This window comes from Bufo gargarizans, chromosome 1 (genome assembly GCF_014858855.1).
Source record: "Bufo gargarizans isolate SCDJY-AF-19 chromosome 1, ASM1485885v1, whole genome shotgun sequence".
Taxonomy (NCBI): Eukaryota; Metazoa; Chordata; class Amphibia; order Anura; family Bufonidae; genus Bufo; species Bufo gargarizans.
The window spans coordinates 384,933,457-384,952,087 of record NC_058080.1 but is presented as its reverse complement, the minus strand read 5'-3'; the positions used below and the strand labels follow the sequence as shown (position 1 = coordinate 384,952,087).

At 40.9% G+C, this 18,631-nt stretch overlaps 1 protein-coding gene across 1 annotated transcript in view; it reads right to left on the bottom strand.

Moving 5' to 3' along the window:
- Positions 1–938: 938 nt before the first annotated feature.
- The window catches only part of SLC25A42 (solute carrier family 25 member 42), a 72,844-nt gene continuing 55,151 nt past the window's right edge, over positions 939–18,631 (bottom strand). Inside the window, exons 5-8 of the mRNA XM_044270570.1 lie at positions 15,719–15,885; positions 8,919–9,035; positions 7,419–7,570; positions 939–4,226 (exon numbers count right to left, since the gene is read on the bottom strand). Of these exons, the coding sequence (XP_044126505.1) occupies positions 3,901–4,226; positions 7,419–7,570; positions 8,919–9,035; positions 15,719–15,885 (762 nt within the window). The 3' untranslated portion in view covers positions 939–3,900. The remainder of the gene's footprint in view (positions 4,227–7,418; positions 7,571–8,918; positions 9,036–15,718; positions 15,886–18,631) is intronic.

Here is an 18,631-nt window from a genome sequence, read left to right as displayed (position 1 = left end):
GATATGCCTGATCAGTTCTTTTCCGACATTGAGCCCCTAGGACGGAACTCTATGCCGAAAAAGAAAACTGCTGGTGTGAAAGTACCCTAAAATATTAAGTTTAAATCCCCCCTTTCCCAATTTTACATATAAAATATATAAAGAATAAATAAACATATTACATAGCGCTGTCCAAACTATTAAATTATTAAAAAATATCTCCTATGCGGTGAGCATTCGCCATTTTTTAGTCACCTTGTCACCCCAAAAATAGGATAGGACTGTTCTATTATGGGCCGAACATTTCATAATATGCAAAATGCTCGCGGCTTTTTTTGGTGTTTTTTTTGCGCGGTATTGAGTATCGCAATACTTTATGGTGACGAAAGCGAATCAAAATTTTGGTATCAAAACAACCCTATGCCGATCTGATCGGAGTAGCGTTGTCACGATACCAAAATTTTGATTCGGTTTCGATTTGACGACTAAAAATTAGATTTGGCTCCTAAATTTTTCAGTTCAGGAGCCAATGGCTACCAGGTATTTTTTTTAGTCTGGAGCACTGACCAGTGGTCTATTGAATCATGAGGGAGCCATACTCAGGATCTGAGTCCATGGGTCCTAAGGCTGGAATCTGCAGTCTGATCCTTTGTTATGCTGGACAACAAAACACTGCATGGGAGACCTCCATCTCATGGAAGATCATACTGCAGATGCCTATGGAGAAATGCTACAGAGCACTAAGCTTTCAAGTGGTTTTAAGAGGCAACACTGTATGAAACATTGCACATAAAACCGTCGAATCTAAAAAAAAAAAGTGTAAAAACGTTAAAGCAGATATGTCTTCTCAAATGATACAAAAATATAGTTTGACTAATATATGTAATCCATCAGAATTCGCCTACCACACAATCCCAAATTTAAAACAAAGAAACGATACACCTTGTCATTTTAGAATGTTTTATTAAATATACAATCTCTTCCAACATTTAAAATATATGTATATATATATATATATATATATATAACTTTTCCAAAAGTGCTGGCACTGCAAAACAGCAGAACAGAGGGCAAAAAGCATCCACTCCTCTAAATTGTTAGCTATTAGAGCAGAGAAGCACTTTAGCAGCATGGCTGTCTGTTTTGTAGTTGTGCGTCACTGGGCAATGTGCTTTATCATAGGGAGATATTGGTCTGCCGGCTCTAACAGATGAGTTTTCAGACAGCTAACCTCTATCACATATCCAAAGAACAAACACTGTTATAGACATATTAATACAACCACAGAAACACTCTCCTATGTAAAAGTCGCCATTAAGTTGCTTTTGTGCGTTTCTTAGCATTAAACCAATTAAACAATCCTGCATCAGGCCTGACTAAAGATGGCCATACATATTAAACTAAAGTTTATTTCAACCAAAATTAATGTTCATAAATTGAACAACGAACAATCATTTTAGGCTACTTTCACACTGGCGTTTTGGCTTTCCGTTTGGGAGATCCGCTCAGGACTCTCACAAGCGGTCCAAAACGGATCAGTTTGGCCCTAATGCATTCTGAATGGATAAGGATCCGCTCCGAATGCTTCAGTTTGCCTCCGTTCCATCTCTATTCCGCTTTAGAGGCGAAGACCAAAACGCTGCCTGCAGTGTTTTGCTGTCCGCCTGACGAACTGACGAACGGATCTGTTCTGACACACAATGTAAGTCAATGGGGGCGGATCCGTTTTCTATGAAACAATCTGCGCAATAGAAAAAAGATCCGTTGGTGATTAAGACGGATCCGTCTTGGCTATGTTAAAGAAAATACTAACTGATCCGTTCTGAACGGATGGAGACGGTTGTATTATCTGAACGGATCCATCTGTGCAGATCCATGACGGATCCGCACCAAATGTGAGTGTGAAAGTAGCCTAAGCCGACAGATGACAGACCATCAGCGCCTGAAAAGAAGAAGTTGGCCATGTTTGATATTCTTTCATTCAAAGAAAAATTATTTGTGAACAAAAGATTTTTCTTTGAAAGAACATTCCCAGAAAGTTCATTCATCCATTGCCCGGTTTAACTGAATGTGTATGACCAGTCTGAACAACGGTAACTGCCAATATGGACTATAATCTGTGTGGTCACGTCTATGAAAGGAACGTTCACCAAGTGATTGTTGAGTCAACTGATGTTCAACTGTCAACCAACTCTTATCCAATGTGTAAAGCCACCTCAAGGGCCCTATGAGACCAAACGTCTTTGCGGGTCAATTATTGAGAACAAGCATTCCACATAATTGCCCTGTATAATTGTGCTGCCAATCAGCCAATAAATGAGCAATCACATTTGTCAGATGATTTGCATTTTTCATCAGAATAAAAAATGCATTATTATGAGCAGCACATGTCCATGTATGATCAGGGATGTGCTGCCAATAATCAACAGAGCAGAGTAAGAGGAATGTCTGTGGTAGCGATCATTCCTTTCCCATTCACTATGCATCGGTCTGTGTAATAGGCCGATGAAAACAAACGCCGATCAACGTGTTTGTTCATCAGCTCTCATCCTGCCTGAACACTGGGCAGTGTAATAGGGCACTAAAGGGGTTGGCCCACGTAAGACCCTTATCTACTCACAGAATAGGTGAGTAATGTCAGATTGCTGTGGCCTCCACCAATCAAGAGAACAGGGGTCCGGGGTCACGCATCCATCTATCGGACTGACTGAGATAGGTGGGCACTGTACAGTTACAGTTTCAGAACACTCACAGTTAACAACTGCGTAAGTTTTAAGGCATTGTCCAGGATTAGAAAAACATGGCTGCTTTCTTACAAGAACTCCGCCACACCTGTCCATGAGTTGTATCTCATATTTCGGCTTGGCTCCTTTGCTGTAAATACTACACACAGAGCGTGGATAAGGTGTGGCGCCAAAAGACATGGTGGTCTAATCCTGTGCAACTCCTTTAAGGCTAGGTTCTAGCTTTTAATGTGTGAACCTGCCCTAAAAGAGACCTAGAATTATCTGGATCCATTAGCTGAATTATGAGAGGGGTTCAGCTAATGGGACCGAGTAGGCACAAGGTAAGCAAATGTCCTACAGCTGCTCTGCCCAGTACAGAAGGCTGCTGTGATCCCCGTAAACCCTTATCACCCTAACCTTTTGGTATAAAACTACTGGTAAATAGGGATTATTAATCCCCAACAGGCTGCTAACACAGACATCCTTATTCATATGAACGTGTAGGCACATACCAAATTTCCATGTGTATAAAGTGCCTACTTGTACACAAACACACAGCAAACAAGCAGCATACTTAGGAGCGTAGACAAAATGTGCACAACTATGTGCAAGTATACATATTTTTCACAATAATGGCACTTTACATCTTTTACTGCAGCTGAAAGGGTACAATTAGAATTTGTGTCTTTCAAAATACAAGTGAAATTGTGGTAAACGATGGTACATTTGGCTTGTACTATCCTGTTTATTGAACCGGTAGTGCAGCCCTTGAAGCCCCAAATATCCGTTTTGATTTTAGATACTGCCTGCATTACTGGTATTCAAGTGTCTAGAAGAGATTTATTAAGAAAGGGTAAAGCCGGCACGAGGCATCTCTGGCAGACAAGGGAATGCTGGGGTGATGGCGTATGAAGCAGGGCACAGAAAGGCTAAGGAGCATCTCTGAGACCGCTTCCACTACACCCCCATTCCATACAATGGCACTGCCATCTCCTCTTTTAGCAACAGCAATGTTTCTACTGTAGCCATATTGTTTTGGCTAACTAAACTAGCACCACTTCCTTCAAAAACGCAAAGCCAACCTTTTCCTTCACACTGGGAAGAAGAAATGTGCGTTTCTAACGTCTTCAGTGTCAAAAGGATGTTTCCGAAACAGCAAACAGGTTAAAAAGTACCATCAAAATGACCGTCCACTCTACCGTTGAACATCAGACACTCGCTGGAGCTTCTTCAGAAGAATCTGTGTGAGATCAAAGGTAGTAAAGCTTATACCGACTGCCACTGGCCCCTTTACCCAGTTCATGCTGAGGCCTTTATACAGTCCACGGATAAGGCCTTCTTCTGCCACCACCTCCTGCATGGTTCCAAGTATGGAGCTGTATGTATGTCCAGTTACGCCAGCAGTCTGCATGCGTCTCCTCACTACATCCAGTGGGTAAGAGGCCGACTGACCAAGGAGTCCAGCGCAGGCTCCAAACAGCAGACGTTCAAAAGGGTATGGTTGAGCCCTGCCGCTTTTCTCTAAAATGACAAACACAGAAAAGTGACACTGCTTTAACAATACTGGTTAGATCTAGTCCAACATAATAAGTAAAGAGAATCTAATGAACTATTACATCTATCAAAATGTACTCTAACCTGTGCTTCTCTCAGCTTTCTGGCAAAGAGTTACTTCATAACCTGCTCCAGGACACCGTCACACATTTTCTCCAAAAAACATAGTTTTGGGACTATTTTGAGAGATAAAGCAATAATTCTGGTGCACTTAGAATAAGATAATAATACCAATTATATGGTGATAGTTATCCTGCTGGACTAAACCATAATAAAAGTTAGAACTATCTGTTGTGTATTGGAAGCTTTTGTAGACTATGGAGGCAAGTCATTGCATACATTATCAGTGGAGGTTCTAGCTGCCAGACACTCACACATGACTAAAGCCCCCTTTAAGGTGGATTTAGACAGGCAGATAGTCGGGCATTTGAATACAGCTAACAAAAGTAGGAGTGTCATGCATTTTCATAAGTGTACTGTCTTATCTGAAGATATTATAGTCTACATATCAATGCTCATTGCCTTTAAGTGTAAAGACAGACTGAACCAGACTAAAATCTTTCTGTAGTATTGAAATAGGCCGAGATGAGTTCATGCTGAGTTCAGTTTGGGTAAAATGTTTGTAATGGACATAGAGTGCATTGTCTCTTAAAAATTATTGTGAGCAGATGTGGTGTATCTGTTTATACTATAATAGGTCCTACAGACACGTGTCTGTGAGCAGGGGCGTAGCTATAGGGGGTGCAGAGGTAGCAGTCGCTACCGGGCCCAGGAGCCTGAGGGGGCCCAAAGACCCTTGTGCCACATAAGAAGACACCGGTACTATAGAAAGTCTATGCTGGTCAAGTTACTCCTCTGGCTGGAATTTGGCATGGGGGGTGCCATTAAAATTTTTGCAATGTGCTTCCCTGCCCCTGGCCACAAAGCAATAAGGGAAGGGGGGCCCAAGATGAACTCTCGCACCAGGGCCCATGAGCCTTTAGCTACGCCCCTGTCTGAGAGATAACCATTTAAATAGCCATGTATAATTTTTACTTCATTACAAGGTCATTAAGAAAGTCATGCCTTATAGGAAACATTTGGTGTGTGAATGTCCCATTCATGTATTCATATTTATATTCTATATATTTCTGTGTGGTATATTTAGATTTGCAACATATCTTAACCAATGATTTAAATAATGCGTCATTTGTGTGTAACAGTGTGTTGATAATATATATATATATATATATATATATATATATATATATATATTTTGTACCACATGTGTGTCATTTAGAATATATATTTTATGCAGTGTGTATCTCACTGACTGAATATAGCCTTAGAAGGTCTAGAAAGTATTGAAGTTGTCTTCCTACTAATTGGATTTCATGAGGAGAGCTAAATGTTATTAGTCAGCCATGTGGACAAGTTAAATATATAAACCCGGATGCCAAGTAAGAAGGCACATTGTCCCGTTGTCCATTATCATGAATTTAAAAAGACAGTAGAAGATAGTGACTCCAACATGTCTAGATTATGGGTAATTAAAAGTTACAGGAAGAAACCCTTATTACTGATGTATATTGGAGAGGTTAAGAAGGTCATATGAACATATTATTAGGTATTTAGAATTAATGTTTAAAGTTATGATATTCATCTGCAGTGCAGCAGATGGACAGCATCCCATTTAGCATATCAAGGGTTAAGATGACATCATAGTAGTATTAACATACGTTACACCCTCCTCAGTTGATTGGGAGATCATAATCCAGGAGGAGGTAATGTAAGATATCAGGGAGGATAAGTACTGCTGGGGTAGGAACATAGGGGGATGAGATCAGATCATCAGATCTTCACAGGATCAGCAAACCATCAGATGTAATTCAAATCATCTCAAGGAACCGGGGCCTCACAAGAAAGAATAGATCCATAAAGGAAGCTGATCATAGGAAAGATATATTAGAAGAAACTTGAATTATATTTTGACTCCTGAGAACTGGTCCCATCCGAGACTCTGCCCATCCTTGACTTGGTAACGTATGTTACATTTATTGCTTGTGATATTAATAAGATACTTTTATCGGTATATAGATAAAAAATCCCCATATTGTGGGAATATACAGTGTTAAGCGCCTCCATAATGTTTAGTATTCTATTAGCAAAGATGCATATTGCTAATGGAAAATCTAGCATTATTTGAAAAGAGGACTAAACCTTTGGAAAGTTATATTCCGTAGTCTGATTGCCGAATTGAATAAATATCATATTAATATCATATATATATTTTTGATTGTCATAGGCTGAGACAGAGTCAAGGGACAACAATTATTGCTCCTGTATTAATCTGTGTTTTGTCATGGTATAACCTGTTGGTAAACAGAAGATCCTGAGTTTCTCTTGATATATTAATTATTGGTCTGTTTGCTAAAAATCTAGCATTTGCATTTTATCATATGTAATTTTAAGTTGTTCTGTATTGGTGACGTGATGGTGTTTGGTTACAGCACCATCTAGTGGTGGTGAGTGGTATCACAGTTTTAAATCTGTATGTCTGAAAATTGGCGGTATTTTATTGGATTTATATGCATTCAGTAAATAAATTTTATATTTTTGCATAATTGATTGCCTTTTTTTCATTAATTGCATAAATTAAATTTAGAGTCTCAAGATAAAAGAAAAGGCTTTTTTTTGTCCGCCTAGTGGATTTCCTGACTGATTTCCATATTTTATCTCTTATAAAAGATATTTATATTTTATATAAAAGATATAGTTTTGACAGGGTGGACCAGGGATAGTAGATGCAGTATGCACTATACATGATAGGTTCATACCCCTGTGGAACATATACAGCCTGGAAATCACTACACATCACTGTATGTATGCATTCTTGTTTGATCTATAAATTAAAGTAGAAGGTACTCAGCTGACAAAGAATATAGTCTGTAGCTAAAGCTGCTTGTACGTTTTACAGAACAAAGTGCGGCAAAATCCCTCTGGCAGCTTAGCTCCTGCAGGATCAAATTATTAGGCAAGTTGAAATCCAAGGCGGCCACCTATGTTTCACAGGGCAGAGTCAGGACAACCCCACATACTTATTAAAGAGTTCGCCAGTGCCACCATAATCATTTGTGCATTGGTACCTTAATATTACAGTAATGTGTTGGGTCTACTCACCCGCATGTAGCTTCTTTAGTGTCTCATAAGTGAAGAAGCTGATTCCTGCATAGGGAATGACTCCTAGAATAGTAGGATTGAATCCTCGATACACAGACTTCAAGCCTTCTTCTTTGGACATGCGTATGAAGACCTGAAAAATGTTACTGTACCTGTAATATATAAACCATTACATCACTAACTAGAAATTGAGCTATTAAGTCAAATTTTGAAAGAAATTTTGATAATGTTATTTTTACTTTTCCATGTGACTGTGTTTAAAAAAAAAAAAATAATAATAATAATAATAATAATAATAATAATAATAATTTAAAAAAAATCTAGCAGTTTTTGCACTGGCCACTAAGCCTAATAGGCGCCACTTCTTGGTCTGTACAGATCACTTTTCAGCAATCATCTCATTATCACATGGTCCCCTCCTGACCATTGTGTCTATGGTCCATTTGGCTGCCGTAAAGCAATTCTCTAAATGCTGTTAACAACAGCTTAGGCAAGATGGCTGCCCCCCTAATCCTTTAGAATACAAAAATCTACAATCAAAATAAAAACAATACAAAAAAAGCTGCATGTCACTTTCTGGTTTTAAATACGTGACATATTTGCTTGGAACTATCCAAAGACACTGGGGCAGATTTATTAATCCTGTAAACTTAGACCAGACAGACTAAAGATGCCCTAGATTTATCACTGTGGCGGATGCTAGATGATAAATGTGGTGCACCTTTACACTGTCCAGTCTAACTTTATACCATCTAGGGCTTAGCTTGCATCAGAATTTTGGCGCAAAATGTCTTAAGCCACAACCTTTTTCCTGTGAAAAAAAATCCTCTTCCTCACAAAGCCATGCCTTCATGGAGGATGAGGCACAGTGGCAATTTTGGCGCAATTTATGCCAGAATTGAGGCACAGCCACAACAGTATTGCATGAAAAAGGGATGCAGATTTAAAATTCAGATATTAAGGCGGTGCTTGGTAAAGTTCCATATTGAAACGGGGGATGACCACGATTACTCCTAGCAAGTCCAATAAACAACAGCTTAGGCTACGTTCACACTGGGCGTTTCTGGGTCCACCTGTGAGATCCCTCACAAGCGGCCCAAAACTGATTAGTTTAGCCCCAGGCATTCTGAATGGATAAGGATCCGTTCAGAATGCATCAGTTTGCCTGAGGCAAACGGATCCGTCCTGACACACAATGTAAGTCAATGGGGACACAATATGGTGCAATTGAAAACGGATCCGTCTTCCATTGACTTTTTTATTTTTATGGTAATACAAACGGATCCGTTCTGAACAGATACAATCGTTTGCATTATAGGTGCGAATCAGTCTGTGCAGATACCAGACGGATCCGCACCTAAACGCAGGTGTGAAAGTAGCCTTATAAGGCGCAATAACTCAGAAAATAAAAAGCCTGTTGCATGGCAGAATGCTGTTACAAGATTAAATTGTGAGTATTCAGTAAAATAAATTACTGCTTCTAGACCGTGGTAAACTTACATCTCCTTAGGTGTGACAGCCATACGTGCACGAACCAGATCTAGTGGATAAGTCAACATTGTAGCTGTTGTACCTGCGAGAGCTCCTGCCAGAAGGCGGGGGATGGGCGTCAAAGCACTAGAGGAAAAAGAAGAAGAGCTATTTTTTCCCTTAGTAAATTTGAGGATGAAAGATATGCAATCTTAAAGTAAACGTTGTACATATGTACAGGTTACAGTACTAACCAGATTGGTAGGGTAGTTTCACACTAATTTTTTTCCACGTTACAGGAAATTATAAGGCTAAATGCACATGATCAGGATTGCGCTGCGGATTTTCCGCGCTGATTTTCGTGTGGAAAATCTGACCGTAGGTCATATACATTGTATTCTATGAGAATTTGAAATTCTCAATGCACACAATGCAGATTTTTTCCGTGCGGATTTTGACCTGCGGTGCGAATTTTAAAATCTGCAGCATATCAATTTGTTTTCTCCATTCAATTAGTAAAATCCGCATGCAGAAAATCTGCACCAATTGATGCGGATTGACTGCATGGATTTGCCTGCGAACACCTGCAGATTTCAGTGCGGATTCTCGGCACATGAATCCCGAATGTGTGCATTTACCCTAAGGGTCCATTCACACGTCCGTATGTGTTTTGCAGATCCGCAAAACACGGATACCGGCAATGTGCATTCCGCATTTTGCGGTCCGCACATCGCCAGCACTCTCATAGAAAATGCCTTTTCTTGTCCGCAGTCCTGTCACAGAAGTGTCCAATCTGGGAAAGCACGCTCCCATGCGGAGCGCATTTCATACAATGAACAAGCTCGCCTGAAAATAGGTTTGGCTCAGCTACACACCCATACTAAACAGATTTTACAAGTTTTACTATTCATTAAAGGGAACATGTCACCATGAAATGCAGTGTAAGCTGCAGGGAGCATGTTCTAGAACAGGAGGAGCTGAGCAGATTGATATAGAGTTTTGCAGAAAAACATTCATTTAAACCTCTACTTTTATGCATAGGAGTAATGTGGGCCGTGATTGACAGCCTTCCCTGTAAGCTTGGTCATGCAGCATTGACACATGACTCCAATGCATGAAAAGAGCAGAGATTTAAATGTATAAATTACGCCTGCAGGTTGCACTGCATTTCATGGTGACAGGCTCTTTTTCGCATTAATAAAAACTACTTGATTCAAAAATACATTCTACTAGTTTTTCACATAGTGAGGTGCACACCTAGAACATGTAGGACATGTCACACAGACGCCCCCGTATTTAGGTGACAAATCACCAATGATGCGCCAATGCTACAGCCCTTCATTCCATATACAGTATACGTTCACACTCTATAGGAGAGGGCTGAATCCTTGTTCTTTCACACACTTACATTCAGGAATCAATTTTTATTTTTGATTGAAAAAGAAGATTTTGAGAAAATTGAATGTCTGTATTTGAAAGGAGGACATATTCCCCCACTTTCCTGCTACAGAGCAGTCAAGCAAGACATCATGTTGCTCTTGTAAATCAGTATGCGATTCATATGAGGCACATGACATCCAACAACAAGAAGGCGGCCTTGTGACCAAGGGCAGGCTGTGTGATCTGTACATATTAAATGCACACAAAGCGCACTCTGTTCAGTTACCTAATGTACTCCTATTTTGTTTTGTCATATTTCCTCCTTTACCAATTCAACCCCTTAACCCATAACGCTGTATATATACGGTGTTATGCGCCCGCGGGTGTATGGAGCGGGCCTCTGCAGTGACCCTGCTCCATATGCGCAGTATGCCGGCTGTTTCATACGGCCGACCGTACTGACAGGGAGCAACGATCACGCCGCCCCCGTCATTTAATCCCTCAGGTGCCGCTATCAGCGCTGATCGCGGAACCTGTGAATGAAGGCAGAGATGCGGTTCCCTTTGCCTTCCGATTGGAGCCCCCGCAGTCAAATTGGGGGGCTTTGATTGGTTGCCATGGCAGCCTGGATGCTTTTGAAGCAATCCAGGCCTGCCATTGCATTCTCCAGGCTGAGCTATGCACAAGGCACAGCTCAGAATGAAGGGAGTAAAAATCCTATTCACCCTAATAGATCTCTATTAGGGTGAACAGGAGAGGGGATCAAAAGATCCCATGTACAAGGCCCCTATCGGGGCTAATAGTTATATATATATATATATATATATATATATATATATATATATATATATATATATAAAAAAACAAAAAAAAAAACACAATATATTAAAAGTTTGAGTCACGGGGGGGGTGACATAAAAATACATAAACAAATAAACTGATTGGGTATCGCCGCATCCGAAAATGTCTGAACAATTAAAATTCCTGTGTGGGGAATGCCGTTGCAGAAAAAAAAAAAAAAAGAAAAAACACGCAATTTGCCATTTTCTGTAATTTTGTGCCTCCAAAAAATTCAATAACGGTGATCAAAAAGTTGCATCAATAAAACTACAGTTCGTTACGCAAAAAACAAGCCCTTATACAGCTCTGTAGACTGAAAAATAAAAAAGTTATGGCTGTCAGAATATAGTGATGCAAAGAAAATTTAGATTTTTCTTAAGGTTTAAAAAATAAAATAAAAATTAAAGTTTGGTATTGCCACATTCATATTGAGCCGCAGAATAAGAATGTCATGTCATTTTTAGTGCATAGTGAACGCTGTTCTATGTTTTCTTTTCAGATTTGCCACACAAATAAAAAAAATTCCCGTTTTCTAATACAAGGCATGGTAAATAGGGATGAGCGAAGTAGTTTCGCATAAAATTTTGTTTGAATACTATACAGAGCAAGCTCGCTCAGATGAGCCAAAAGTATTACTTCTCGAAGTCTCGCAAGACTTTGGGTAATAACTTCAAAAATTAATTTCTACTGTTAAAAACCTTTTACCAAACTCAGGGTCGGTTGCAAGGTACCATACTGACATAAAGCTGTTACTGTGATTCTGTAGAAGAAAGGTCAGGCAGAGGTACAGAGCACTATCAATCATGATAATGCCCTGCTCTTCTGCGAGTCCAGAACGCAGGATCCCTCTCTTACACACAAGGAACACACTTGTGTGAAAGAGCCCTTAGGCTTTCTTTGTGTCTCAGTTTTAGCTACAGCAGAGGTATATGTTGGAACTATTCTCCGACCTATACCTCTGATGTGTCCATATACCTGCATAAAACCAGCAAATGCCAAAAAAGCATATTTTTGGCATACGCTGGGCTGGTATGTGGCATATTGTACTTTTCATTGCTTGGGAAAGTCCAATATGATTTTGTATGAACAGGGACACAGTACAAAAGAAAAGAAAAAAAAAAGTTTCTTGACGTGCCAGATATACAGGTCCTTCTAAAAAAATTAGCATATTGTGATAAAGTTCATTATTTTCTGTAATGTACTGATAAACATTAGACTTTCATATATTTTAGATTAATTACACACCAACTGTAGTAGTTCAAGCCTTTTATTGTTTTAATATTGATGATTTTGGCATATAGCTCATGAAAACCCAAATTTTCTATCTAAAAAAATTAGCATATCATGAAAAGGTTCTCTAAACAAGCTATTAAACAAATCATCTGAATCAACTAATTAACTCTAAACACCTGCAAAAGATTCCTGAGGCTTTTAAAAACTCCCAGACTGGTTCATTACTCAAAACCGCAATCATGGGTAAGTCTGCCGACCTGACTGCTGTCCAGAAGGCCATCATTGACACCCTCAAGCAAGAGGGTAAGACACAGAAAGAAATTTCTGAACGAATAGGCTGTTCCCAGAGTGCTGTATCAAGGCACCTCAGTGGGAAGTCTGTGGGAAGGAAAAAGTGTGGCAGAAAACGCTGCACAATGAGAAGAGGTGACCGGACCCTGAGGAAGATTGTGGAGAAGGACCGATTCCAGACCTTGGGGGACCTGCGGAAGCAGTGGACTGAGTCTGGAGTAGAAACATCCAGAGCCACCGTGTACAGGCGTGTGCAGGAAATGGGCTACAGGTGCCGCATTCCCCAGGTCAAGCCACTTTTGAACCAGAAACAGCGGCAGAAGCGCCTGACCTGGGCTACAGAGAAGCAGCACTGGACTGTTGCATGTCATTCGGAAATCAAGGTGCCAGAGTCTGGAGGAAGACTGGGGTGAGGGAAATGCCAAAATGCCTGAAGTCCAGTGCCAAGTACCCACAGTCAGTGATGGTCTGGGGTGCCATGTCAGCTGCTGGTGTTGGTCCACTGTGTTTTATCAAGGGCAGGGTCAGTGCAGCTAGCTATCAGGAGATTTTGGAGCACTTCATGCTTCCATCTGCTGAAAAGCTTTATGGAGATGAAGATTTCATTTTTCAGCACGACCTGGCACCTGCTCACAGTGCCAAAACCACTGGTGAATGGTTTACTGACCATGGTATTACTGTGCTCAATTGGCCTGCCAACTCTCCTGACCTGAACCCCATAGAGAATCTGTGGGATATTGGGAAGAGAAAGTTGAGAGACACAAGACCCAACACTCTGGATGAGCTTAAGGCCGCTATCGAAGCATCCTGGGCCTCCATAACACCTCAGCAGTGCCACAGGCTGATTGCCTCCATGCCACGCCGCATTGAAGCAGTCATTTCTGCAAAAGGATTCCCGACCAAGTATTGAGTGCATAACTGAACATAATTATTTGAAGGTTGACTTTTTTTGTATTAAAAACACTTTTCTTTTATTGGTTGGATGAAATATGCTAATTTTTTGAGATAGGAATTTTGGGTTTTCATGAGCTGTATGCCAAAATCATCAATATTAAAACAATAAAAGGCTTGAACTACTTCAGTTGTGTGTAATGAATCTAAAATATATGAAAGTCTAATGTTTATCAGTACATTACAGAAAATAATGAACTTTATCACAATATGCTAATTTAGGTTCAGATCAAGCAGTGATATCTATTAAAGCTGGGACTGTAGTGAAGAGGAGGCAGTTGCATTGCGTTGTGTAAGAATCTATTGAGCATGTATGTCTGAATCAAGAACTCTGAATCTAAATGATATTGTGCGTTGTGATGAATTATTCTGTAAGCAATTAAGGATCAGCAGCGTGACCATGTAATGTTTAACAAGCTGGAGAGCAAATCACTATGCTGGTATCTACTTCACCTACAGAATGTCAGCAAGTGTCCCTGAGGACTACTAAACAGGAGCGAGAACGGCTACCATCATCGTAGTTTCTGGAAATTTACAGAGTGCATTCGACACCATCCACTCAACATAGAGTACTGCCTTCTCCATACTTCAGAAATAAAGGGCCAGAATGCCAACTCATCACTAATCCACAGATTAGTTAAGTGCCTGATCAGTGGGGGGCTGACTGCTCAAACTCTCACCGATCACAAGAGTCCTCATTTAAATGGAGCGGCAGTCTCATGCTCGACCCCTGCTCGATTCAAATGGAGGACATAGAAAAATAGAAGGATGATGGTAGGAAAAGACCACATGGCCCACCTGGTCTGCCCTTATATTATTTCCTTTTTCACTTTTTTCTTATAATAGATAGATGTTGGTGTCGGGCATGTTTAACTTTATTTTATAGCCACATCTGCTGTAAGCTTGTTGTCAGCAACTACTACTCTCTCTGAGAAACGATACTTTCTGATATTTTGTCTGCTTCCCAACTAATATTAGATTGTGCCTTCTTGTTCTTGCCTTCAGTTTTTTATTTGAAAGGGCTGTCCCATTACAACTTATAACCCATCCACAGGATAGAGTGGTGGACACGCATGCACGCTGTCAATTCATCTCTATGGAGATGCTGGAGATAGCCGGAACTTGTACTTGGCCATCTCCGGCAGTGCCATGCAGTTGAATGGCACAGCAGTGCAAATGCATGTCCGCCACTCCATTCAAAAGGGGGAACACAGTCCACAGTTAATGTGATTGGTGGGAGCCCCAGTAGTCAAACCCCTGCTGATCACTTACCTCCTATCCTATGGATAAGGGATAAGTTGTTGTAATAGGCCAACCCCCTTTAAAACATTTGCCCCCCGGATCGCATTTTATCTTTTGTCTATAGGTATTTAAAGGTTTTATCACGTCATTCTTCTTACTGAAGGCTATACAAACTAAGGGTCCATTCACACGTCCGCAATTCTGTTCAGCATTTTGCGGAACGCAATTGCGGACCCATTAATTTCCATAGGGCCACACTATGTGCTGTCCCGATCCACACTTCCGGGTCCGCAATTCCATTCCCGAAAAAAATAGAACATATCCTATTCTTGTCCACAATTGCAGACAAGGTTAGGCATTTTCGATTATAGTGCCGGCGATGTGCGGTCCGCAAAATGCGGAACGCACATTGCCGGTGTCTGTGTTTTTGCGTATCCACAAAAAACACATACGGATGTGTGAATGGACCCTTTGGGGGAGATTTATCAGACCGGTGTAAAGTAGACCTGGCTTAGTTGCCCCTAACAACCAGAGTCCACCTTTCATTTTTCACAGCTCCTTGAAAGGTGTAAACTGATTGATTGCTATGGGCAACTAAGCCAGGTTTACTTTACACCAGTTGGACAAATCTCCCCCTAAGTTATTCCTTGACAAGAGATACTTACTTCCTCCTTTCCCCTCTATAATCTGTGGCTCAGACATACGGATGTGGAAAGAACATGGATGACTTCCGTGTGCTGTCCATTTTTTTCTGCAGACCCAGACCTATGAATGGGTCCACTTGCAATCCTCTCCAAAAAATGTAGATTGGATACACATAAAAATAATGTTTGTGTTCATGAAGCCTTACACAAAAGATGACAGTATCTTCTGAAGTGCATCTAGATACTTACGCTCCTTGAAAGCCATAATAGCTGCCAAGCAGCTTTTTATACTGTTCATGAGCACAGAACTGTATGGCAGCATAGGGGATGACCCGCACCATAGTGGCCGAATTGCCTCTCCAGAGACTCAGGAATCCCTCATTGAGGTAAGTGCGATATATCAGCCTGTAGGCTTCCTGTCAAAGAGCAAACAGTAATTTGTACTATATATGAACATCTGAGTGAGGATCCACATTTCATTCAATTATTTTTTATATTAACAAACTATTTAAAAAAAAACACAAAAAAAACAACACTTGAACACCCCGAATAACTGTTCCGGCAACCAATTTTAAAATCATTTGGGGTGACTTCAGAATGGCCTTTTTTTTTAATGATCACATGAAAGATGAGGCTGCAAATGTACACATCTCAGATAGAGAGAGACTCATTTTCCCTTTCACATATAGTGAGATTTTTAAAACTGTCGTCCACATGCTGCGGAGAAATTCCACAACTATATCAGCAGATAACTTGACATGCCACGTGGAATCCAAATCAGATTTGTGATGCAGAGGGTGAAATCTGCAGCAAACGCACAGCAGTTCCTCGATAATTTCTGCACTATTTGGTACAGATTTTTCCGCTGTACAATATCGCCAGATAGGCTGTAGATTTTCCAAAGCAGAAACTCTTCGGTGGGTCCGCTAGGTGTGGCCACTCCTTAAAGGGATGTCTCACTTCAGGAAATAGCATTTATCATGTAGAGAAAGTTACTACAAGGCACTTACTAATGTATTGTGATTGTCCATATTGACTCCTTTGCTAGCTTGATTCATTTTTCCATCACATTATAACACTGTTCGTTTCCATGGTTACGGCCACTCTGCAATCCATCAGCGGTGGCCATGCTTACACACTATAGAAAAAAGCACCAGCCTATGTGCGCTCCCACAGTCACAGCCAGCCCTTTTTCCTATAGTGTCCAAGCACGGCCACCGCTGATGGATTGCAGGGTGGCGGTGATCCATGGAAACGAGCAGTGTATAATATGATGGAAAAATGAATAAAGCCAGCAAAGGAGGCAATATGGACAATAACAATACATTAGTAAGTGGCTTGTATTAACTTTCTCTACATAATAAATGGCACTTGCTGAAGTGACACACCTTTAAAGTTAGACTACAGTGAATGCTGCTGAAAGAACTAAATACTGTGAGTGAGTGGATAAACTATGCGGGGAGAAACCCTGCTACAGAACAAACAAAATAAGCCATTGAAGATTGTTGATAGAATGGCCTCCTACTAAAAACCATTGCTGTGCCTGAAAGTTTTCTGGGTTGTGGCCCACGGCACCAAGTATTCTTACATCTAAATGCAGAACTGCCTGCAAGTAACTAAGAATTTCTTACCTACACTTTCAAGGGTCATTTCAGAATAAGAAATTTAGCAAGTTCTGTACTCCAGAATTCTTGCATAAAAAAGGTCACTGAATAGGGTTTACCACTTTTTGGGTTTACTTTTTATTGGTATTAATTATGCTAACAATTTTTTATTTTTTTTTACCAAAAAGTATTGCAAAAGTGGAGAAAGAGGGCGTGAATAGCCCATCAAATGAATTTAAAGGAAATCTTTGACAGTGAACATGTCAGAGCAGGAGAGGCTGAGAAGATCAATGTATAGTTTTATGGTAAAAGATTCAGTATAACTTGTATATCATTCTTTTACATTCCTGCTCATTCTGGGCTTTGAAGGCAAGAAGGCAGTCCTATCAGTGACTGACAGCTATCTCTGTATACACAGTCATAGAGGGAAGGCTGGCAGTCACTGATAGGAAAGCCTCCTTGTCATCAGTCAGTGACTGACAGCTATCTCTGTATACATAGTCATAGAGGGAAGGCTGTCAGTCACTGATAGGACCGCATCCTTGTCATCAGTCAGTGACTGACAGCTATCTCTGTATACATAGTCATAGAAGGAAGGCTGTCACTCACTGATAGGACTGCCTCCTTGTCATCAGTCAGTGACTGACAGCTATCTCTGTATACACAGTCATAGAGGGAAGGCTGGCAGTCACTGATAGGAAAGCCTCCTTGACATCAGTCAGTGACTGACAGCTCTCTCTGTATACACAGTCATAGAGGGAAGGCTGTCAGTCACTGATAGGACTGCCTCCTTGTCATCAGTCAGTGACTGACAGCTATCTCTGTATACACAGTCATAGAGGGAAGGCTGGCAATCACTGATAGGACTGCCTCCTTGACATCAGTCAGTGACTGACAGCTATCTCTGTATACACAGTCATAGAAGGAAGGCTGTCAGTCACTGATAGGACTGCCTCCTTGTCATCAGTCAGTGACTGACAGCTATCTCTGTATACACAGTCATAGAGGGAAGGCTGTCAGTCACTGATAGGAAAGCCTCCTTGTCATCAGTCAGTGACTGACAGCTATATCTGTATACACAGTCATAGAGGGAAGGCTGTCAGTCACTGATAGGACCACCTCCTTGACATCAGTCAGTGACTGACAGCTATCTCTGTATACACAGTCATAGAGGGAAGGCTGGCAATCACTGATAGGACTGCCTCCTTGACATCAGTCAGTGACTGACAGCTATCTCTGTATACACAGTCATAGAGGGAAGGCTTTCAGTCAATGATAGGACCGCCTCCTTGTCATCAGTCAGTGACTGACAGCTATCTCTGTATACACAGTCATAGGGGGAAGGCTGTCAGTCACTGATAGGACCGCCTCCTTGTCATCAGTCAGTGACTGACAGCTATCTCTGTATACACAGTCATAGGGGGAAGGCTGTCAGTCACTGATAGGACCGCCTCCTTGTCATCAGTCAGTGACTGACAGCTATCTCTGTATACACAGTCATAGAGGGAAGGCTGTCAGTCACTGATAGGACCGCCTCCTTTACTTCAAAGCCCATAAT